The sequence below is a fragment of the Medicago sativa genome, chromosome 1 (assembly GCF_051527215.1).
Source record: "Medicago sativa cultivar Bolivia chromosome 1, Bolivia_mono, whole genome shotgun sequence".
In the NCBI taxonomy this organism is placed as follows: domain Eukaryota; kingdom Viridiplantae; phylum Streptophyta; class Magnoliopsida; order Fabales; family Fabaceae; genus Medicago; species Medicago sativa.
The window spans coordinates 90,755,982-90,781,045 of record NC_140749.1 but is presented as its reverse complement, the minus strand read 5'-3'; the positions used below and the strand labels follow the sequence as shown (position 1 = coordinate 90,781,045).

The 25,064-nt window shown below is 35.4% G+C and overlaps 1 protein-coding gene and 1 pseudogene across 1 annotated transcript; one reads left to right on the top strand and one right to left on the bottom strand.

Moving 5' to 3' along the window:
* The first annotated feature begins 6,871 nt into the window (after positions 1-6,871).
* Positions 6,872-18,382, top strand: LOC146959044 (protein FAR1-RELATED SEQUENCE 5-like; annotated as a pseudogene).
* A 2,116-nt stretch (positions 18,383-20,498) lies between these two features.
* LOC146959043 (uncharacterized) lies at positions 20,499-24,407 on the bottom strand. The gene is made up of 9 exons (XM_085752978.1): positions 23,588-24,407; positions 23,268-23,495; positions 22,901-23,160; positions 22,638-22,814; positions 22,274-22,531; positions 21,944-22,207; positions 21,473-21,659; positions 21,257-21,382; positions 20,499-21,164 (listed from the first exon to the last, which is right to left on the bottom strand). Exons 1-9 carry the CDS (start codon positions 24,167-24,169, stop codon positions 20,697-20,699), a joined length of 2,550 nt encoding a protein of 849 aa, XP_085609104.1. The 5' UTR covers positions 24,170-24,407; the 3' UTR covers positions 20,499-20,696.
* Positions 24,408-25,064: the final 657 nt, after the last annotated feature.

The following is a 25,064-nucleotide window of genomic DNA, read 5'->3' as shown; positions in this document are numbered from 1 at the left end:
CTCCTCACAAGTGTGTCTTAGGTGCTCTGATACGTAACTGGATGGAATTATGTCTTCTATTTCTATTCCTTACGTATTACTTATGGATTTTTATGAATAAATGTTGAACAAGACTTATGAGATTTTTATGTTGAGGCCTGCGCGCCAAAGATTATTTTTATTGTTGAACTAATTTCCGCTGCGAAGTTTTGAATTACTTATGTTAAATGATTTTGAAGAATAAATTGTTATTTATTCAGTTTATGAATTTTTAAGAAGTGTAGCATTCCGTTTAAAGTTGAAAAACTCTGATTTATTTATGAAATTTTTACGTTGGGAAAACGGGGTGTTACATTTAAGACTCTCTCATTGTGGATGCTCTTAGACACGCATGTTTACTTGATCTTCTCCCACATGTCATCACTCGCCATGTTAGCGATTTTCCGTGACTAAAGTCAAAGCAAAAATAAGCACCAAACACCTAGCTAGCTAGGAGATTGGTTCATACTATAGGTATATACATGGAAAATATTACTCCCTCCGTCCCATAATACATGACACAGTTGACCCTATTACGCATACCAATGCATAATTTTGAGATTAAATATCTTGAATAATATGTTAGAAAAAATTATGAAAATTTGATATTTTGAAAATACTCATCGAGACGAATCTAACGACATCTTATATGATATTATTTATCTTTGTATATTAGTAGAAAAATATGGTCAAAGTAAGTTAGGTCAAAATTCCAAATTTTCAAATGGGTCATCTATTGCTGGACGGAGGGAGTAAAAGTAAAAACATTGTACCTTTACTCAGGGAGTAGTGATATTTGTACATCCAATTGATGACAACTTTGGTGACAACTTTGTTTCTCTATCTTTTTATTGGTCAAAAACAATGGAGAGAGAAAAAGTAAGAGAGATAATAGGAATGTCATGTGAGTATGAGAGAGAAAGTTGTACAAAAGTTGTCACAAAATGATTGTAAAAATATCATTTCTCCTTATTTTATACACACATCATGTGTATTATAGTTGCCTTGTCTAAAAGGACATTTTAATGTTTATGACATGAAGGACATCTGAATGAATATGATAACGCTCAGGTGAGTGTTTACTAAACTTTAGGGTTTGGGTCCCCCACCATTACGTGTTGTTCATGATGAATTGTTGTTGTTTATGATGTTTGCGTGATTGACGTTGAAATCTATATTTCTATATTGGTTTTCTAGCTTTGAGAGAGATCTATGCGAATCTTACTAACTCCAAAGAGAGTGAGAGCTTTTTGTAGGTTTGTTTGTAATCTTCCACTTAAAAAGTATGATTAGTTTATCATAATCATAATGGCTTATACCACCCGCCCGTCTATAATTTGTTTTTTGTTAATTGTGTTGGTTATACTAGCTAGCTTTCAACTCAAATATATATAAACAAACAAATATTTTAGTTTATTGGACTTAATCATAAGTAATTTTTAAATATTAACTTATTATTTTGAGAAACGTATTAAATTTTTGTCTGTTATAAATAATCTTTTAGTTTTTTTATAATCACAAATAGTTTATATAGTTTTTTTTTAAGGAATATATAGTATACATTTTTAAAAACGTCTATTTTAATTAAAAAATACCTCTCTTTTTTTTTAAAACAGCCAAACCTAAGAAATAAAGTCCCTTACTTCTAACTAAGTCTTTATCACAACTCTTAATGTGACCCACCATGTCCCCTGTTTCTGGTATATGTGTGTTCAATGTAAACCCCACCCTTCGGAAGTAGTCATATTTTCCCATGTAACGAAAACATTTGTAATTCGCAGTGACACAAAATCACCTTTTGCACCTAAAATTTATATTCCTTTTCAATTATTTTAGACCATGTATACCACACATTCACCGAATATTAAAAAATATTGACCATGTAAATTACATATAGCAGCTATGTTCCTTTTTGTCTTATTTTTTTAGAAAAAAGTTAGTTCCTATTTACATGTCATTTTCATAGTTTAATGCAAAATAAACTATTATTTTGTCTAAAATGTGCATAAATTATTAAAATATTAAAGAAAAAAGACACCAAGATATATATTTTTTTTATTAATTTTATTAAAGAAAAAAGACACGACAACTAAAAATAAACGGAGATTCCTTCAAAAAAAACTAAAAATAAACGGAGATGAAATATTAAACACCAATTACCCTTAGTTTACCTATTAATTATGTAAGAAACTTCTCCCACTTTGTTATAGATTTTTTTTTTACTCAACTTTAGTATAGAATTAATAGTACGTAAAACACTTTATTACAAGGTGAAAAAGATTTTTTTTTTTTTTTTTTGTATTTGATAGAAGGTGATAAAGAGACATGAGGAGAGAAATGAACGAAATACACATAAAATAGAGGGAGTCAGAGAACTCTATTGAAAAAAGACTCAAACTCAAATTTAAAAATATAGCAAATGCTAAAATGTGTCCGTTACATGTTTAGGAATTAAATATAAATATTTTGTTGTAAAAGTTGTGCATTTTATTTTGGCTAAATTACACCATAAGTACCCTTTAAGTTATTTAATTGTAATAAATTAGTCATTTAAGTTTTTTTCGTACCACTTACGTCGTTTAAGTTATTTAATTGTTCATTTAAGTATTTTTCGTAACACTTAGGTCTTTTACGTTATTTAATTGTAATTTTTAGACCCCGGATAATTTACATTTTTAAGATCTAAAATACCCCAAATTGTTTAGGAATTAAATATAAATATTTTGCTTAAATTTTGTTTTTTTAGTTTTAAATATGTTGATTTTTTAAAAAATTTAAAATACAATATAAATTTAAATTTGTTTGTTGTAAGATTTATATTTTTAATTTTTTTAACATGTGCTCTCTTAAGGGTTATCAAGACTACTCTGAAAATATTGATTAATTTTTTAACATGATTTCCTAATTAATTGTTTATCATTTTTTTTGTTACAATTAATTTTCATTTATTTTTTTTTGAAATATTAATTTTCATCTTCTATGACTAAATTTTTTTTTATTTTTAATGCATTCAATTTTCAGTCCTAGAGTCGCATTGTTTATTAGGAAGACGATTCCTTTTTTTTCCTTATGTGAACGTGTTAGTTATCCGAAACATATAAGACAACTTTCATCATTCTGGAACTCCTTCTATCTAGTATGAAGACAAAATTTAATTCAGATTCCCTATCATCAAAACAATTGACACAAACAAATTAATTAAATATGTATATGATTGTGACTGAAACAATAACACGGTGCTCGAATTAATCTTGTAATACTTAGAAATGATAATAGAAATTGATGTTGTTATGCAATCAGCCAATGATTTACGAATTAATCTACCCTTTGCCATATATTTTTCAAAGGAAATGTTAACGTGTGCCTTAGGGCACAAGATAAAGATATTTCAAAAAAAAAATTGTAGATAGTTTATTCAAAAAAAAAATTCAATTGTAGATAGCGTGCTTAATGGCAGTAAATAAAAGTGGATCGTGATAGAATTGATACGAACACTTGTAGTCTTGATGCATTGTAGAGAATTTCAGGCTAAAAATTGACAGGATCGTCACGGAAATTAAGTTCCCTGTCCTTGAACACCTAAGAAAAATATGCTTTTTTTGATTGAGAAAAATATGCTTTACTTAGCTAGCTATAACCTACGACATCAAAGAGATAATAATTACTCATTCCGTTTCAAAATGAGTGTCGCTTTAGTCAATTGCACATAGATTAATGAATGAAATAAAGTAGTCAAATGTCATAGCAATTTTACTAAAATAACCTTACTTTATAAGAATAAGACAAACTTAAAATTGTATTAAAAATTGTTTGAGAGAGAAAAGTTGGAGTATTTATTGAGGGTAAAGTTGGAAGAAAAAAATTAAATTGTATTGGAAATGTAAAGTGACATTCATTTTGAAACAATTTTTTTTGCTAAAGTGACACTCATTTTTAAAACGGAGGGAGTAATTAATTGCATGGTAAACTGTCCACAAAACTAGGCATGGCAATGGGGCGGGGTGCGGACGGGTTTTGCCTTCCCCATCCCCATCCCCATCCCCTAGTCTCATATGCTTACCCGTTACCCTACCCATACCCAACGGGGATGATACAGTAGAAACTCTTTAATTTAATACTCGGTAAATTAATAAACTCTCTAAAATAATAAATTTGTCCGGTCCCGACTTGGGTCAATGTAAAAAATTGAAAAACTCGATAAAATAATAAGATAATAATTTTTCGGGAGATCCTTTTATAATTTTCGGTCCCAAGAAAATCATAAATTAATAATTCATAGAAACAGGAAAAAATATATATTAAGAATTCATTGAACACATTTGTTCCTCTTGTTTACATTTACTGTACTTTAAAAGTCATTATTGATTTCCAATGCATATGAACATAGTAGTTACTAATTTATGTTGAGTCCCAAGGTTCGTTGCAACGTAATTCTAAGAGGCATAGACTAATTTGCCTTTTTGTTTGGTATGTACAGTATAATTACTTAAAAACTCTTTAAATTAATAATTATTAATTTATCGATAAATTAATAACTCTCTAAATTAATAAATTTCTCCGGTCCTGACATTATTAATTTATAGAGTTTTAACTGTAAATTGAATCTCATCCCCATCCCCAATGGGTTCGGGTATTCCCAACTCATCCCCGTCCCCGCAGTGAATCAATTTTTTTAATAAAAAAAAAAAAATAAGCTTCAATGGTAATATTGTAATGCACTATCCAACAATTTGCGCTCATTTTAACTTTTTCTTACCGAATAATTTGGTTGCTCCTTTAACTATCAATGAAAGTTCTTATATCATGACAATTATCAAACCAAATAACATGACATATCATTATCAACCCCCTCAACAAAAACAACAATATGATCTTTCTACATTCGGGTAGGGTTTGGGTATGGGTTCGGGTGGGTACATATATCCCCGTTACCCGTCCCGTACGCAGGGGCGGATCTGGACTTAAAATATTAGTGGGGCAATTTTTTTTTCAAATTCAAATAATTAAATAATACTAAATTTAATAAGAAGTTATATTAAAAATAGTTGTAGCAACCAAAATTACAAAGAAAATAATCTATTTTTCATTTGTTGAAAATGAACAAAAATTATATCATTACTAATTGTTCTAAGAACATCTCTCTCTATATAAGTTACAAGAGATTAGCATGATACCCGTGCATAAAGACTGGTGAGCGCGTTGCGCACTTTTTTTTAAAAGCAAGTCGCAATTGCATAGAAATTATATGAAGAAAAACATAGACACATGTATAAACATTAAACATGTAAAAAACATTATAAAAAAAATGACCTTAGGCTAGTGTGACACTTGCCACACTAGGCCTTGAAGAGGTCCGCCCATGCCCGTACCCATATATTGAAATCGGGGAAAACCCAAACCCATACCCAAACTCAGTCAAATCGGGGAAAACCCGTCAAATCGGGGCTGGTTTGGGCGGGTACCCATGGGCATGGGTTTTGCTGCCATGCCTGCACAAAACTAGTAGTGGCATATAAACCCAATTCTAATTAGATTCTCATACGATTACTAAACTGTGAATCTAACTGAGTAAATTCAAGATTAGGTTACTTAAATTAGAATTTATTGAAAACCAATTAAGAATATAGTATACCATATTTTATCATTTATGGAAAATTATTTTAATTAATCTTAATCAAAGTATCCGTATCATGCTGAATTCGGCAAAAGTTATTATGCATAAGGATTTCCTTATGCATGGTGCATAAGCAAATCAGAACCATTAGATCAAGGACAGGTGTTATAATCTGGTGCTTCAGCTCAAACATATCACAACCGTCCGATATTGCACACGTGCTCTAATCTTGAGCTTCAGATGCTACAGTGTTTCGTCCCTAACAAGATCGCTTTTCTCACCGTTTCCGTCGCCGACGCCGTTTCACGATCACGGTTCTCACCGTTTCTTGCCGTTCCGACGTGATTCTCAGCCTCGCTCGCTTCTCCGACGTTATTTTCACCCTTCTCTCCGACGTGATTCACCCTTGATTCGTGCGATTCAGAAATTCATCTTGATTCATCTTGATTCGTGCGATTCAGAAATTCATCACCGGCACCTCGATTCTCACCGTTTCTCGCTGCTGCAACTTGATTCTCATCCTTTCTTCGCTTCTCCGACGTGATTCTCACCTTTCTCTCCGACGTGTTTCTCACCTTCCTCCGACGTTATTCACTCCGAGGTATTTCTCCGGCGAGTTATTCATTTATATGATTCAGTCTGTTAATTCGATGCAATCTGTGATATTTTTGCTAAATGCTACAAAACTGATGGTTGAATCATTGAAAATCATTGCTGATTATATAAAATTACTGTTGAATCATTGAATTGAAAACTGATGCTTTAAAATTGAAGTTAAGGATCATTGAATTGAAAACTGATGCTATAAAACTGAAGTAAACTGAATCATTGCAAATTATTGTTGTAGTAAGAATTTTACTTGATTGAATCATTGCAATATGTGATATTTTAGTTCAGTTGATTACATCAGTTGATTACATCAGTTAATTTGATTCAATCTGTGATGTTTTTAACTCAATGTGAATATTCAACTGTGAGTTTTTAACTCAATGTTATAAAACTGATGATTGAATCATTTAAAATAACTGTTGGAGTATGAGTGTTAGGGATAATTTGATAGCAATTTAGCTTATTACTCACCAAAACCATTTCCACAGGCCAATGGTTTTGGAGTACAACTCACCAAAACCATATGCACAAGCCAGTGATTTTAACATAGTTTTTCAGAGTTTTTCAGTAGTTTCAATTTATCATATCTAATGGTTTTTTTGTTCTTAATAGTGTTTGTTGCTGTTTTCAATGAATTTGATATCAACTTCATCTGAGAGTGGACAATTGACGGTTGAAAATTCAGTTATTGATGCGGATAGTTCTCAATGTTACTCCTTTAGTGATAAAGAATCATGGAAGTCTTTGGTCTTTAAATCTATAAAAGAGATTGAAGATTTTTATTTTAATTATGCATATAACACTAGATTCTCTGTTAGGAGTATGTTGAAGTCCAAGAACAATTCACAAAATAAGAAATCGGATAAGGTACATTATGTGCGTTATGCTTGTAACAAAGAAGGTTTCAAGAAGGGAAGTCTGCTTAATCCTAAAAACAGGCCAACATGTGACAGTCCAGTTCTTGTTGAGTATGAGAAAGCTAAAGAAAAACCAGAGGAAAGGGTTGGTTGTAAAGCTGGAATATATTTGAAGTTGGATGAAGCGTTGAATGTCTATAAGATATATAGGTGGGAAGTTGATCACTGTCATCCATTACATAAACCAGAGCATTTGCGCTACTTGAGATCATTTCGAGAAGTAAATGAAGTTCAAGGACAACTTGCTTTAATAAATTCTAAAGCTGGAATGTCGATGAGAACATCTTATGAAGTGATGGGTCAAGGAGTTGGAGGCACGGAGAATCTTCCTTTTCGATTTTCGGACTTAAAGAACTATCTAATGACGACTCGTCAAAAGGAGATGGTGGCTGGTGAAGCAACTGTTATTCAAGAATTCTTTAGAAATGAAGCTCTCTCGAAACCAGGTTTTTACTATGATATCCAAGTTGATGCTGCAGAAGACATAGCTAGTATTTTTTGGGCAGATGGAATTATGCAACAAGATTATGCTCTATTTGGTGATGTTGTCAGTTTTGATACAACTTACCGAACAAACAATAAATATCGGCCATTAGGTTAGTATTTTGTACTTCTCACAGTTTTTAATTCTTATATTCTTGAAATTTGAATGAATGTTCTGGTTTAGAATTGAAGGCTCTGGTATATGTGTGTTAATTTGGCTCTTGTGTGTGTTTAGAATTGAATGTTTATATTGATTGAAGGTTTAGAATTTAATGTTCTGGTTTATTGGTGATCCTATCTTGATTTAGAATTTGTGCTCTGTACAGCCATGGAAAGATCATATGTGTTTTTTTATCGATGATAAATAAATAGCTCTTTCTGTGTTTGCGAGTTTAGACATCTCGCTTGACAAGTTGTGCTATGTCCAGCTATGCAAAGATCATAGGTGTTTTTTTTGTGTTTTTTTACAGTTGTTAAATGAATAGCTTTTTCTATTTACACTGCACAATGGTTTTATATTTTTTAAATATGTTGTATTTTGTTCTGATTTGGTTCATTTACATTTCAGCTGCCTTTCTTGGTTTTGACAATCATCGTAAGAGTGTGTTATTTGGTGCTGCGCTACTGTATGATGAGACATCAGCTACTTTTGATTGGTTGTTTACAACTTTTTTGAAGTGTATGTCCAATAAGAAACCTCAAACCATATACACAGACCAGGCTGGTGCGTTGTTGAAGTCAATTCCGAATGTTTTTCAAGGTGTTTTTCATGGTCTTTGCTCATGGCACATGGGAGAGAATGCAAAGAAAAATCTCGGCTCTCGTGCAAACAATGCATTTTTCGATGAGTTAACTAATTTGGTTTCAAATGTCGAAGATGAATCAGATTTCGACTATAATTGGGATCAGATGATGAAAAACTATTTTAATGGAAGACCTACTTCAGACTTTAAGTGGCTTGTTCAAACTCATTCAAATCGTATGCATTGGTCTTCAGTTTGGGTGAGGTCACATTTTACAGCTGGTTTGAAAACGACTCAGTTAAGTGAGTCTTTCAATGCTTTTCTTCGTGGATTTTTGCAGCCAGACCATTCACTTGTTCGATTCTTTAGTCATTTCAACATTATGGTTCAGAGAATGAGGGATAATCATGCTGATTTGGACTTCAAGGCTGCAAACACTAGAACAAAAAATAATTATCCCAACAGTCAGCTTATGCGGTCCGTAGTAAACAAGTATACACCATCTTGCTTTTCATTTATTCACAGTCAGTATGACCTTTCCTTCAAATACTATTTTGAGGAGGACACAACAAAAGGGTCTGAATAGAACAAGTTCTTCAAAGTTTTTACAATTGAGAAGGTTGATTATAATTACGACGATGTTGATAATGATAATGAGAGGGTTTCAAATGTTGATGTTTTGGATGCAGAACTTGAAGGAAACCTTTCCCCAAGGTTTGAAGATCATAATCGACTTGATGAAAGGGTTGTCACAGTCGACATTAGGAGCAAAAGTTTTACTTGTTCATGTCGTATGTTTGAGAACCGGGGTTTCTTATGTCGACATGTTTTCAAGATTTTGGAGTTCTTAGGTGGTCATGTGCAATATCATTTTTTGAAGACTATACCTGCACAATATGTTTTAAAGCGGTGGACTAGAGATGTGCGTCCGTCTGTCGATAAGCTGAAATCTACCATGAATGTTGGCACTAAAGACACCACTCAAGCACAACGATATCAACAAATTTGTGCTGTTACAGTCCAGCTTTCTACACGTGTTTGCGCAGATGCGGAGGCATCTGAAATATTTCTCAACGGTGTTCTTGAGGCAGGGAAAAAGGCAGAGGAGTTTCTTATTTCTAAAGGTATTTGATAGTCGTTTGGCAAGTGCACCAAATACTATCGAAGTAGTAAAAATATCGTTCCCACGAGGACTGTTTTTAACTTCAATAATTCAATTGCGTTATATAATTAGGATGTATAAAAGCGTATTTTGTTTTGCCACTAGGCAGTAGATTTGGTTTGATTTTAAGAAATCAAATAAAAAAGAATAGATTTGATTAAGAAAATATGGAGAGAGATGAGATCAGGTCTTCGAATCCTCTATGTTTCCCCTAATTGGTTACTGCACCTATTGTTACTAATGATTCTCTAGTTTTACGATAGTTAACAAATTAGCCCTAATCAATCCCTTGAGTTAGGACCCTCTTTTTAAACTACAGCCCCTAATTCCTTAGGTGGTCTAATAATCATCAAAGGTTTAAGCACGTTAACCTAATATCACTAACAAACGATTATCCATTCCTAGACTAACCATGTTTATTAGAACAATTCAATTAGGTCTAAGTCGAAAGCTATGGTCAGTAGTCATTCGTTCTCACAAAATCATGTTTATATTTGATCAGGATATAAAAAGCATTAAGAACAATTGAATTGAATGAAAACTAGAATATCATTAATAAGTAATAGAGTTTCACAGCAACATGTATCAATTAGGGTTACATAGATTCATCTCTGACCTAATCTCTGAGAGATTTAGCTACTCATAATCGAGTTTACAAATAGCATAATCAATGAAATAATTAAAACATACATGAATTGGTAAAAGGTTGAAGAAATCGCCCTTCTAGCCGTCTCTGATGTCTCAAAATCGCACTTTGCTCTCCAAAATCGTAACCCTTGTTCTTCAGATTGAGTGCAGTATTTATAGAAGTCATGGGCCTGACCCGTCAAAATCGCGCCGCGCCTTGTATAATGGCGTGCCGCGATTTCCTCTTTACAGGAAGTGTGTAATTTTGCTTCAAAAATCGCAGCACGGCTTGAAATTGGCGTGGCGCGATTTCCTTCGAACAGACTTCAAATTTTAAGCTTTTTGCACTCCAGAACAGTATAAATTGCATGAGAACTCTATCAAAATGTCACAATAAGTCCCTAATATTACGTAATGACAGGATGTCATCACAACCCCAAACTTAAACCATTCCTTGTCCTCAAGGAATTTGCTTGCAACAGTGACAAACGACAGTAAAATAACAGTTACCTGACAAAACGATAGTACCCAAAAGTTCATTCTCCTTCTAGCTAAAGATGAGCTAGTTTGACTTGTTCGCATCCACCAATTCACAACTCCTCGCATCAAATTGAAACAGGGTTCTACCAGTCGACATGCAGGTCTACATATTACCATACACTTGAAAAGTTTCTAAACATCAATCAAAGTCAATATCATTACACACTTTTGAGGTCTTTAGGGTTATAACGGGGCTTAGGTGAAAGGTGGGATATATTTGGATAAGTAGGCTACACAAAATTTGAGTTAGGCATTCCTACGGAAATTAAAGCACAAAATTCAATCCTTCAATCATTCACCTTGTGGAAATACAATCAATGCAAAGGTACTAGAGAATATTTTTAACATTTAGGGACAATCGAGTTTGAAGTTACTCGGATTTTCAATGTTTTGTCCCTTTTTCATCATTCAATTTCTCTTTTTTTTTTGATACACCATTTTTGTGTGTATTTTGCATGACAATTTCATATTTCTTTCATTTTTGTTCTCTAATTCTCTAGTACCCCCACCCCAAACTTAGTTGGTTGCAAATTCCAATAGCAACCCCAAATTTAATCTTTAGCAACATTCTACAATGCCTTAACTCAGAAATTCATTAAGGGACAAGTCCTAAAAGTCTCTAGGCTTGTAATGTAGTTTGTCACCGAACAAAAAGTTCTAATCCTACCGGCTCACAATTGGTTAAGAAAGGATAAATTCAACAAATTAAAACAGGGTAGGCTTCAAAAAGGCTCACAGGACCAAGCACTTTTGCCTCAGTGTGTAATTGACAAAGACCAATGAATAATAGAGAAACAATGCAAGTTCTAGAAATGTAGTTGCATGGAAAACTAATCTAAATATAAGTAAATTGAAAAACAAGATTTGGCAATGAACCTTATGGCTGAGATTTCTGGGAGTATGTGACTACCTAGCAACGCCGTACACTTCGCCTTTGAATCAAGTCACCCCTCCTTTAGAACTTTTGGAATACCGTTTCATCAAACAACTGTTACTAAACTGGAATAGGTCACATGAAACAAAACAAATTCATTAATAATAAACAAGTGCAGGAGCAATTACAATAGGGAAATAAGTTCAATGGACTTCGACATTAAAAAGAAAATAAAAAGAAAATACATCAAAAGAAAAATGACTGAAAAATAAAATACAAAGCAGAAAATGCTAATCCATCAGTAGATCAGCCCATGTCCTGATCATCATCCGAGTGTCCAGCCCCCGGTGTCCTCAATCCTTCAAAGATGCCATCCCCTTGATCTTGCTCGGTGGTATTGAAATCATCAGTGATTTCCCTCCTCATGCGCAGCCCATACTCTTCTTGATGTGTAAAATATTTCTCCATGCGCTCACGGGAGCCTCCAAACCTCTCATAAGACCCACTAATCGGACCCATATGCAATTGAGCCTCCGCAGCAAACGCAGCTGAGAACCTAGGACGGTTCACCCACAGCTGGTCCGAAGTCTCATTCATCCAATTAGCTTGCACATGCATGAATTCCTCAAGCTTTGGGTGAAGAGGAGCATAACCCCCTTGGCTACTACTCCCTCCTTGCTCCATTTGTTGTTGCCTCGCTGCCTCCCTCTCTCTCTCCTTCATATAGCCTTCATATTTCTTGACAAACCCATCCATGACCGAGTCGGTGATCGGCTTCATATTGCTTGTGTTGAGATCACTATCATAAGCCGGCACCAACTGTTGCTCACACAACCAATTAATTAAGCTTCCATGTCCCAATTGTGTGGTGTTCCCGGTTGCTAGATCATGAAGACTATTGGCCAAGAGGCGGCCAATATCTATAGGGTGCCCCTTGATGATGGCATAGGCAGCAAGCACCCTCTTGAGAGGAATTTCAGAAGTGCAAGATGCACTCTCAAGAGTCTGGACCACATATGATACCCACGCCTTGGGTACCGGCAGCATCTCCGCATAAGTAAGCATCCGGGACTTTTTCCAAGTCGACCCAGGCCTACACATGGTGGTGATGATCTCATCAAAGGTATCCTCCGTAATAGCAAATCTCTCCCTCCTCAATTTTTCAACCCAACACTCCTCCGGTGCCTGAACATTCAGCCATGCGTTGAGAGCATCCGGGCTGAAATCAATGTACTTTCCTCGCACAAAAGATTGAAAGGGTGTATCGGACACCCTTGCATTTGCAAAGAATTCGACTATCACCGTTTTGTTGTTTGCTTCGTCGATCATCTCATTCAACCTCGTCCACCCCCTCCTTCTTAATTCAGATTCAAAGAAAGGATATCTCACTAGCTTTGTGAAATCAAACTTCCTCTCCCCTATTACTTCGAAACTCTTCATAGATTGATGGAACTCTTGGGCTTGGTCATTGATGAAATGGATGGCGTTTTCGGGTGGTTCGGATGCGGCACGAGGGCGTTTGGATTTGCTTGTGGATGGTTTGGGGTTGGTAGTTTTCTTTGAGCGGGTGTTTCTTTGGTTTGAGGCCATTTGTGGGTTAGGAAGATGGTGAAAGGAAAGTTTTGTGAAGTTTGGGAAGGTTTGGAATGATTGTGGTTTGATGGTGGTTTGGATTGGTGAATTTGTGATAGTAATGTGGTATGATGATGGTTTAGGAAGTGAAAAAGGAGATGAAGATGAGGAGAATTCGTGACTAGAAGTTTAGGGAAGTTTTGGTAGAGAAAGGTATGAAGAATGGAATGAAAATGATGATGAACAGTGAAGGATTTATAGGTCTGTTTGGTCAAAATCGCGGCACGCCAAAAAGCAAGGCGCGGCGCGATTTTGTGTTGCAACGGCTAATAACGGCTAGTTTTTAACGGTTGGGAAGTTTGGTGGGTTTGTAACGGCTAGTTTTTGCAACGGTTATGAATCTTTCAAGCAAAATCGCGATGCGGCCAATTACAAGGCGCGGCGCGATTTCTATAAATCAGGGAAAGTGCTCTCCTGTTCTTCAAAATCGCGGCACGCCAATTTGCACAGAGCGGCGCGATTTTGATGAAACAGGTTGTGTGTTCTGCTTCCTCAGGCCAAAAAAAAAATTGTTTTCTTAAAAAAAAAATGCCTGAGTTCCTTTAAGTTCTGAAAATTTTTGAGGAGAGAATCATGCAAGACATCAGTACCTTGCATGATTTTCTTGGCAAGAGGTATATTTTGAACAAATTTTTAAACTTTCCTGCCTTGTGTTAAAAGAAAAGAAAAATATTTTTGTGTTTTTATTTTTGAAAGCAATAAAATCATACCTGAAAAATAAATAGTGGGTTGCCTCCCACTCAGCGCTTCTTTACCGTCACTAGCTTGACTGATGACTATCCCTAAGGATCAGTTGATGTGGCTCCCTCTTCATTGTTTGGGAGTCCTCCTTTACGGTACCGTTTCAGCTTTTGTTCCTCACCCTTGAAAGTTCCTTGTGCACCAGACTTCCTTAGGTCCACAGCTTCATCAATAGGCTTGTTTCTTGCCAACCCTTCGTCACAGTACCTCCTAATTCTTTCTAAAGTATCAGAGAGAGTTGAAAGCATACACCATTGAAAAGCAGCCGGCCCATTACGCATCCCACAGGGAATCCTCTTATAAGCCAATTTACCACCTGGACCAGTGGTAGTAGTCTTTATTTCATTTTTACCAGTTGTCAATCCCCCATACTTGTTGTCACGGATGTCTCCTGACGATTGTTGTTGCATCTGTTCTTTGCGTACTTCCAGTTGCTTAACACCCTCTATTATTCCAACATCTTCAATCACTTCTTGTCTGTCTATAGATTCCACACTTTCCACCTCCGTAGATTGAATAGGTTGAGATTCAAGGGATTTATCTTCGACTGTTTCTTCCACAACGTCAATCCGGTAACACTTGGGATTCTCATCTTGGTGCTTCATTGCCTCAAAGATATTGAAGACTACCTGCTCCTTATGGAACCTCAACATTAGCTCTCCACGTTCAACATCAATCAAAGCACGACCAGTTGCAAGGAAAGGTCTTCCTAGAATGAGTGGCATGTCTTCATCTTCAGCCATATCTAGGACCACAAAATCTGCTGGGAACACCAAGTCATTAACCTTGACTAGCACATCTTCAAGTATACCGAAAGGATAAGAGATTGACCGATCAGCTAAAGTAATGGTCATTCTTGTTGGTTTTGGTTCCCCACACTTAAGCTTCTTCATCATTGAAAGTGGCATCAGATTTATACTTGCTCCCAAGTCACATAAAGCTCTACCAATGTCTACCGGTCCAATTGAACAAGGGATAGTAAAAGCACCAGGATCCTTCAGCTTAGGTGGCAGCTTCTTTTGAAGAATAGCACTACAGTTTTCAGAAAGTGCAATGTTCTCATCATCCTTAGGCTTCCTTCGTTTAGTCAACAAGTCTTTCATGAACTTAGCATACAACGGCATTTGATCAAGAGCTTCGCCGAAAGGAATGTTCACCTGAAGTTGTGAGAAAAGTTGCATGAACTTCTTGAATTGGCCTTCATCCTTTTCTTTCTTCTTTGAAAGGTGAGGGTATGGAAGCTTCACATATGATGGAACAATCTGTGGTTTATCTCCATCTTTCAAAATTTGACTCTTCGACTTCCTCAAGATTGAATCTTCATCAATTAACTTCTCACTTTTTTCTCCCTCTATTTTTTTCTTCCTTTCGTTTTCAACTACTCCATTATCATTTTCTTTTTCAACTACACCCTCATCATTTTTTTCAACTACACCGTTCTCCTCCACCTCAACTACATCATCAACCTTCTTTGGAGCTTTAGGAACTAAAGGTGTCAAAACCTTTTTGCTCCTCAATTCAATAGCATTACAAGACTCATTCTTAGGGTTATCTTTAGTGTTACCTGAGAATCCGCCTTTGTTTTGTTCAGCCAACTGCTTAGCCAATTGCCCCAGTTGAGTTTCAAGCATCTTCCTAGAAGCTTCATTGTTCTTTCTTTCAGCTTCTTGACTCTTCTTCATCTCTTCAAAGTTGCCTTGAGTCATCTTCATGAAGTTCATCATAGTTTCCTCAAGAGCTGATGGCTTCCTTTGTTGTTGTTGAGGAGGAGTGAGCATCTGAGAGTTCAAAGCATTGTTATTTGAGTAGCTTAGATTTGGATGCTTATTAATGCCTGAATTGTAGTATTGATTCTGCCTTTGATAACCTTCCATGAAGTTAGCTTCTTCACTTGATCCTTCCGGAACACATTCACCGTTGGGATGTTCTTCACCACATAGGTCACATTTGATTGCAGCTACTTGTTGTTGCTTATGAGCCAAAGTGAAGCCTTGAAACTCCTTGGTTAGAGCTTCGATTTGTTTGTTCATAGCTGCTTGGTTCGCAAGGATAGCAGTTTGTTCACTCACCCCAAACACTCCTCTTTCTTTCTTTTTAGCTTGATCACGATACTCATTGCCAGCCATGTTTTCAAATAGAGCTTGTACTTCATGATCAGTTTTGCTTTTGAGACTACCTCCCGCGGAAGCATCTAAGAACATTCTAGTGTTTGGAGTCACCCCCTCAGTGAAGATTTGGAGGTATTGTTTCTCGGTGAACTCATGATTTGGGCATCTCTTAAGAAGTAAGTTAAATCGCTCCCAAGCATCATATAATGATTCACCTTCTCCTTGCTTGAAGTTAGAGATCTCCATCTTCTTTTCCCAATATTTAGACATAGGGAAATATTTCTCCAAGAACTTCAGCTCTAACTCTTCCCATGTTTGGACAGTCCCGTTTGGTATTGTCAGCAACCAATCTTTTGCTCTTCCCGTCAAGGTGAAAGGAAACAGCCTTAGCTTCTTTTGTGCTTCAGTCACGGTGGCTGGTTGCACACAAAACTCGCAGGTTTCAGCAAAGCGGCTCAAGTGTTCATGAGGACTCATAGCTTCAGTCCCATCGAATTGCTTGTCCCTCAAACCGTTGAGGACAGTTGTCTTGATGTCGAAAGCTACAGGGTTAGCTGGTTGAAAAGTGTGGGTCAGTTGACCGCGATGAGTGGCTAACCCGTAGTCTCCTAGCTTAGGTCTCGGTGGTACAACTCCTTCTCCTTCCATAGTTGCAGATTTAGGAGAAGAGATTGTTTCAGATTCAGTTGAGAGTGGCTCCGGTATTTGTTCTCGAACACCCGGTGGAACGGACTGAGCTAACCTTTGCGATCGGACAGCTTTCCGAAGTGCTCTAGCAGTCCTTTCAATTTCCGGATCGTATTCTAGGTCGTCTGAGCTCTGTTTACCTCGCATAAACAGCAAAATACCTTAGTAGCACTGCACAACGCAAAGTAATCAAATGAATATGAAAACAGAAAAATAAAAATTAAAAACAGAAAAGTAAATTGCAAAAACCCTAAACTATAACGTAATTGCCTTGTTGAAATAATTCAACAGTCCCCGGCAACGGCGCCAAAAACTTGATAGTCGTTTGGCAAGTGCACCAAATACTATCGAAGTAGTAAAAATATCGTTCCCACGAGGACTGTTTTTAACTTCAATAATTCAATTGCGTTATATAATTAGGATGTATAAAAGCGTATTTTGTTTTGCCACTAGGCAGTAGATTTGGTTTGATTTTAAGAAATCAAATAAAAAAGAATAGATTTGATTGAGAAAATATGGAGAGAGATGAGATCAGGTCTTCGAATCCTCTATGTTTCCCCTAATTGGTTACTGCACCTATTGTTACTAATGATTCTCTAGTTTTACGATAGTTAACAAATTAGCCCTAATCAATCCCTTGAGTTAGGACCCTCTTTTTAAACTACAGCCCCTAATTCCTTAGGTGGTCTAATAATCATCAAAGGTTTAAGCACGTTAACCTAATATCACTAACAAACGATTATCCATTCCTAGACTAACCATGTTTATTAGAACAATTCAATTAGGTCTAAGTCGAAAGCTATGGTCAGTAGTCATTCGTTCTCACAAAATCATGTTTATATTTGATCAGGATATAAAAAGCATTAAGAACAATTGAATTGAATGAAAACTAGAATATCATTAATAAGTAATAGAGTTTCACAGCAACATGTATCAATTAGGGTTACATAGATTCATCTCTGACCTAATCTCTGAGAGATTTAGCTACTCATAATCGAGTTTACAAATAGCATAATCAATGAAATAATTAAAACATACATGAATTGGTAAAAGGTTGAAGAAATCGCCCTTCTAGCCGTCTCTGATGTCTCAAAATCGCACTTTGCTCTCCAAAATCGTAACCCTTGTTCTTCAGATTGAGTGCAGTATTTATAGAAGTCATGGGCCTGACCCGTCAAAATCGCGCCGCGCCTTGTATAATGGCGTGCCGCGATTTCCTCTTTACAGGAAGTGTGTAATTTTGCTTCAAAAATCGCAGCACGACTTGAAATTGGCGTGGCGCGATTTCCTTCGAACAGACTTCAAATTTTAAGCTTTTTGCACTCCAGAACAGTATAAATTGCATGAGAACTCTATCAAAATGTCACAATAAGTCCCTAATATTACGTAATGACAGGATGTCATCAGTATTCATACAGATCGATCATCCGTTACGCCTTCTAAGTCTTCAAAAGCAGTTGCTGTCTGTGAACCATCTGTTGGGACTGCACCAAAGTTCAAAGAAAGACCAAATCCAATTAGGTCAAAGAAGCGACTTAAAAGTGATTATGAAAAAGCTAGGGCAAGACAGAAATTCCTTATAGCTCGAAAGAAGCAAAAGAAAGATGATGAGGCTTTAACAATTTAAGCGGGCACTGATTGTTTTTTATGTTATAAGTTAGGAAAGATGATGAGGCTTTAACTAAAAAAGCGGTCACTTATGTTATATGTGATAAGTTTGTACTAGATTTTATATCAAATTCTTGATTGTTATGTATTGGTTTGAATATTATCTTCTGGAAACTATACATTTTCACATTTGTTGGTTTTTACGTATTTATTATTATATTTTGGTACAAAACCATTAGATTGTTAATTTGGTTTCATATAGTACACTATCAAAACCATTAAACCATAATTATGGTTTAGTTAAGATTTTCAATTCTGAGTTAAGTGGATAAATTACTGAGTTTTGCAATTTGCTTCAATCTATTCAAGTGATAAAATTAATAGTAAATGATGTCAATTCTGATGTAATGCGCGGTGACAATATTACTATGTTTTCGAAATTGAAACCACTCATTCCTTGAATTCATTCATGATGTGGCATGTTGAGAGCAAAGAGGAAACAGATGATATAAATTAAAGTCATAATCAAACAAGGCATTTTTAAACAATGTAGCATTATTGGAAAAACATACTAATATTATAGTTCCAAACATTACAAACCATACTAACATTATAAATCCAAACATAACAAAATTAAAAATACTTATACAGAAATATTATGAAAACATAAATATGATTACTAATAAATACTAAGATTACTTTTTTCTTCATCCATAGAACGCCCTGATTTTTGTCCAGCAATCCAACACTTTCTCTCTCCATACCACAAGTTGATTGTACTTTTGCTCCCATTGCTCAACCGCATTCTGCAACGTTGTGTGTAATTCAGTTCCAGCCATAATCCTCCCCGCCAGCTGCGAGTGATGAACCCTTGATGCCTCAAATTCTGTCCCGATCAATTTCCCTTTTTCTTTTTCTTCTGCAAGTGCCTTCTCCAATACTTCGATTCGAGTATCAGAGGCATGCTTTTGTAATGATAGTTCTGTCATTGCTTTTTCAGCAGCGACAAAATCATCATTGAGCACCTTCCATTGTCGTTCGAACACAGCAAGTTCCTGTCTTGCGATGTTTGCATTTAGGGAATCAGTTTCAATGATTGGTAAACCTGCAGCAAACATGTTTTCCAACTGAAGACATGAACAGACTAATCCTGAATGAACAGGATTGAGGAGGTTTCTTAGTGGACGGATTTGGCTTAAAAGTTGGGATAATTGGTTTCTAATATTGGCATCGGAATAGAATACTTCAAATGTGTTGTTTACGATGATTTCTCTTATCTGATTTGCAAGATCTGTTGCCCTTGCGATGTCTCCGTTTACAGCAACTGGAAACGAATTTGCAGTAGTGACGTCTGACATTTTTTGTTTTTGAAATCTAAGTGACACAAGACCTTATTCTGAAAATTTGTATGGGAAGCTGATAAAAAATTATTGACAATTATGGTACTAATTCTGAAACATTCTCTAAAGCAACCTCATTATATATAGGAATATGTTAATCCTTATGTTTCAACTTCCCATCCTAAGCAGTTTAATAACCATACTAGGCAGTTTCATTTAGTTTCAACTTCCCTACAAAACCATAGTTAACTCCTTTTTTTAAATTAATTGCATTTTTCAACTGTCCATGACTCTGACTCTTCCATTCTAACCGTTATTATACCTTTTTCCCGTATTTATCTTGGTGGGGCCGTGGAAATTTATGTGTCTCTAATATTTTGTTACAAAACCATTAGGCAGTTATATTGGTTTCACATAGAACACTTTCAAAACCATTAAATCGTATTAATGGTTTCAGTAAAGGTCGTTATTTAAAATTGTTTCTCAATAATAATTTTCATTATTCTTTTATTTTATAAACCATTAAACCACAATTTTACTTAGACAAATGCAGAAATTTGTTTTACAACGGAAGAAACAAAAGAGAGATGATGAAGCTTAATAAATAAAAAAGTGGTTACTGATTGATTAATTCGTATTAAGTAATTGTTTTCTATGTTATAAGTTTGCACTATAACACTAAAAATAATTAAACCAAACTTATTGTTTCAGTAATAATTCCATCATTTAAAACCATTTGACAATGATTTTGGTTTCACAATTAAAGCTATCAAAACCATTAAAACAGACATATGGTTTCAGTAATAGTCTCATCATTTAAAACTCCATAAACTTGACAGAAATATATAAATTCATCAACATCTGTGTACAAACTCCTTAAAAAACATTAAAACTCCAAAAAAAAAAAACATTAAAACTAATTCATTATTTAATCGGAGATGCTAGCTTTTCAAGCACTTCTTTGTAGTTTGAAGTTGCTGCCTTCTCCACATGTTATCTTTTTCTATTGCTTGAGTCAGTTAATATTGTTGAACAGATTTCAATTCTCATATCCATAATTTTTGCAACCTTTCCATTCTCCCCACGCTTTTTCAGTTTGGTCCAACCTTTGAAAGATTCCATTTGTGGATTGCCATCCTCCCATTCAGCAAGAAACTTCATGCAAAACACTCCACAACTGTCTTTATCAGTTTGAATAGGCACCTTTGGTGTTTCCCATGTAAATTTGCTAAACTGGAAAGGCATTGTGATGTTGCTTTTCTTATACAATTCTTTCACGAATGCTTCCACCTCCTTCAGCCATACATCAAACATTTGTTTGTACACAGTTGGGTCTCCATTCTTCATGTGCAGTGGATCTCCTGCCAAGCTGTTCAGGAATTGTAACTTTTGGCTCTTGAGATTCACTACGAAGGATACATAATGACTACCCGGATTTCCAATTATTGCTGGTGTCATTATCTATTTCATCAGTAAAAAAAACAATCAACATCATATAATTCAAACAATTAATGTGTAGAAATCTTTCAAAAATAAAATGAACGTAGTCTCACATATTCTAGACATGAAGGGTCAATAGCTTTCCAATCCATGTATTTGAACTTTTTCAGCTTTTGGATGAATCGTTCAAATGCAACCTTTTCTGTTATATTCAGGGCATCAGGTCTTTCCAAGTCAACCTGTTTATATAAAATGAGTCAAAATCAATTTCAAAAAGAACTAAACATTATGTATTTAAAATTTTAACATTCATGAAATGTAATGCATACATAATTCATGAATGGTGTGACCAGTCTTGTCATTTTGTCAGCTGGTTGTTGATTCCAGTTCAAGCAATTGACCCAGGCATTTATAACGAAGCATGACACCCATTCATCTTTTTTAAGTGTGCACAAGTCTCTTCTTTGTAGAGCGTAAGCATGAGCGTTGTTTTCCGAGCAGTACAAAAACTCCTCCCTACATTATTATAAAGCATTTAGCGTTTGTACTAATACGATATTATATGATATTAGAAACTGTAGTATAGCCAAATAAACATTAACAGTGTGACTCATCATCTTCATTATCACCTGGATGATCAAATAAAACCATTAAATACAGCCAATGGTTTTGGAGGACAACTAACCAAAACCATTTACACAGCACAATGGTTTTAGCATAGTTTTCAGAGTTTACCAAAGTGCTAACGAAGTACTAATTCATATAATATGCCAATAAATATTTAAAATGGTTTTCCTTACTCATTAAGTGAATTGCTCCATGCAAATGTTGATATGTCATTTTGCATCTTATTGCATTTTGACTCGTAGACAGCTTCATCATAAGGGCTTTCAAGGTATTTCGATTTCTTTACAGCTCTTCTTTTACGCTCAGGGGCTTTTCCATATATGTCATGCTTGGTCTTTCTTTTCCTTGCCTTCACACTTTTGTCATTGTCCAAGTCAATTACCTCATCTGCTAACACTGACCTTAACGGAGTTGCCTTGTCAAATAAATTATGTAATTGTTAGTTTGCAGAATTTATATTTTGCAGAATTTAATGAAGCAATGTCACATTGGTTGATACTTACTTTACAATAATGTCATTACCAAATTCCAAATGCTTATCCTCCTCCGCATTCTCCTGCTTCGTGTCCTTCTCCGGGTTATCCTCCTCCATCACCCTTTCTTGATTCACATTGCTTGCTTCAGATTTTGTCTTAAATGATGTGTTTTTCTCCAGGTTCTCCTGCTCCGTGTCCTTCTCCTGGTTTTCCTCCTCCATCACCCTTTCTTGATTCACATTGCTTGCTTCAGATTTTGTCTCAGATTTTGTCTTAACTGATTTACTATTGACAAACACATCATATATAGAAAAGCATTAGTTAGTTCATATAGTTGTACATATCACAAATTAAAAACCATTGAAACACATCATTTATATTCATTTCTTACCCTGCATTCGAAGCTTCTCCCACATCAAAAAACTCTGGAAACCTCAAGATTGTTTCCCGTGTAACGGAAATATTGCATGCTTTACTCACTGAATCATCAAGGATTTTGGCATCAATCTCATTCTCTCCATCATCATCATCAATCTCATATGATACATCTTTGTCATGATTTTCTTCACTGAATTAAACATTTTCTTATACGTGTCAATCTTATGCAGATATCAAACATTAAATCATGTTAAGACTTAAAATTAGATGTAGTACCTTTTTTCCCTTCCAGTGCTTCCATCCCCTCTATTTTCTTCACTATCAGGTGCTTCCATACTTTTTTCATGACTTGAACTGTTATTCTCGTCGTGTTCAGGTTGAACTTCAATTGGACTGTCGTTGGTTGTATCTTTTGGAACATCATCATTTTCCCCAGAAGTTTCAACATTTCCCTCAGCTATTCTTATTTCCAAGGTTTGAGCAGTTGTAGTGTAGATTTGTATGCAAGACCTACAATGATTAAGATGCATCTGTGCCTGCAAAATTTTTATGTATATGTACTATTAGTATTTTGAAAAACATATGTCTGTTTCAATGGTTCTGATTAGCTTTAATTGTGAAACCATTTTTATGTATATCTCACCTTAGAGAGTGGGCAAGTATCTGCATCAAAACACAATACAAGGGAACCTTCAATTGTGTTGTGCAGTCTGGTTACGCCGGCTGTCAGTCCATGCTCGAGTCCCATAATGTCATAGACCTTCTGAAGTTCTTGGTTTGCCGCCGTGACATCCCAATCACGAAGTGATGGCCGCTTGTATTGTCCTGTCAGAAAAGGACTTCTCTTCCCCATTTTGTCCATGTAATTAATCTGCATAATAAAAACATGCACATACATAATTTAAAAATCTAACACTTATTTGTTTAAAAAATACAAATATACAGAATATATTATATGATCACCATTAGGAAGTGGAAGTCCACTAATGGATTTGCAACTTCCGGATTTTGCAGGCCTTCTTTCATATATCCAAGAACATGGGAACACCAGTTATAAGATGATACCCCAGCTGGATCTTCAAATATGTGTGCGTATTGGAGAGATACAAAGCTACTATTAGTGGGGCACAAAATATTGTGAATGATATAACAGATTGCACCTTTCACCCACGCATTTGGTTTCTCAAGTGTCTTCAGTATTCTCTCCAATTCTGTCACCCTCACAGAAGCCGAATAAGTTCCAGTCAGGCCTAATTCTTTCCTTAATTTCTTTATTGCTTCCTCAGAACAGAGATCCACGTTAATCTTCTTCCCTGCCACTGGAAGTTCATACACCCTATGTACATCTTCCTCTTTCAATGGAAGTACCTCATTCTTGCTTAATACAATCCACATGTTATCTTTGTCAAAGTTTTTAACAACCCAATCCACAAAGAAAGTGTGGATTCTTTTCCAGTTGCAGATATGCAACATTCCACCAAAGCCAGACTTATTCAAAACCTCAATGATCTCTGTTTTGTTTCTCTTTCGATATATTGAATTCATAATTTCATATACCTTAGGTATACTCAGCTTGTGCCTCAGTCTGTGATTTGCATTTTCATCATTCAAACTTCCTTCATCAGAATCTTCACCATCATTTTGTTGTTTCCTTTTCTTATGCCTCTTTTCCTTACTTCTAGCATCTTTTTTCTGCTCCTTATGTTTATCACCACCAGATGATGAACCAGTGACCTTTTTCTTTGACCTTAGGCTCTCTTGTTCATCCTCCAATTGTTCTTCATTCTCTTGTTTCCTTTTTTTTACTCTTGGTTATGTGATGCTTCTTTTCTTTGCCCTTAGCCTCTCTTGTTTTATGCACCTTACTTTTATCACCACCGGATGATGAACCAGTGACATTATTTTGTTCATCCTCCAATTGTTCTTCACTCTCTTGTTTCCTTTTGTTACTCCTGGTTATGTGCTCCTTCTTTTCTTTGCCCTTAGCATCTATTTTTTTTATGCTCCTTAGCCTCTCTTGTTTTATGCTTCTTTTCTTTGCCCTTAGCCTCTCTTTTTTTATGATCCTTATTTGTATCACCAGCAGATGATGAGTCATTGATATTCTTTTCCTCCTCCTCCTCCATTTGTGTAAGTCCTAAACTGAATGATGGCGCTGTACCTTGCTCTGTAGTTTTTTCCACCTGGATGATCAAATAAAACCATTAAATACAGCCAATGGTTTTGGAGTACAACTCACCAAAACCATTTGCTCAGCACAATGGTTTTAGCATATTTTTCAGAGTTTACCAAAACCATTTGCTCAGCATAAGCGCTTACAAAGTACAACAACAACACTATAATTGAACCAACTTATATCATGAACAAGATCTACATGATCAATTTTCCAATAGTAACAAGATCTACATGATCAATTTACATCATGAACAAACAAACAACA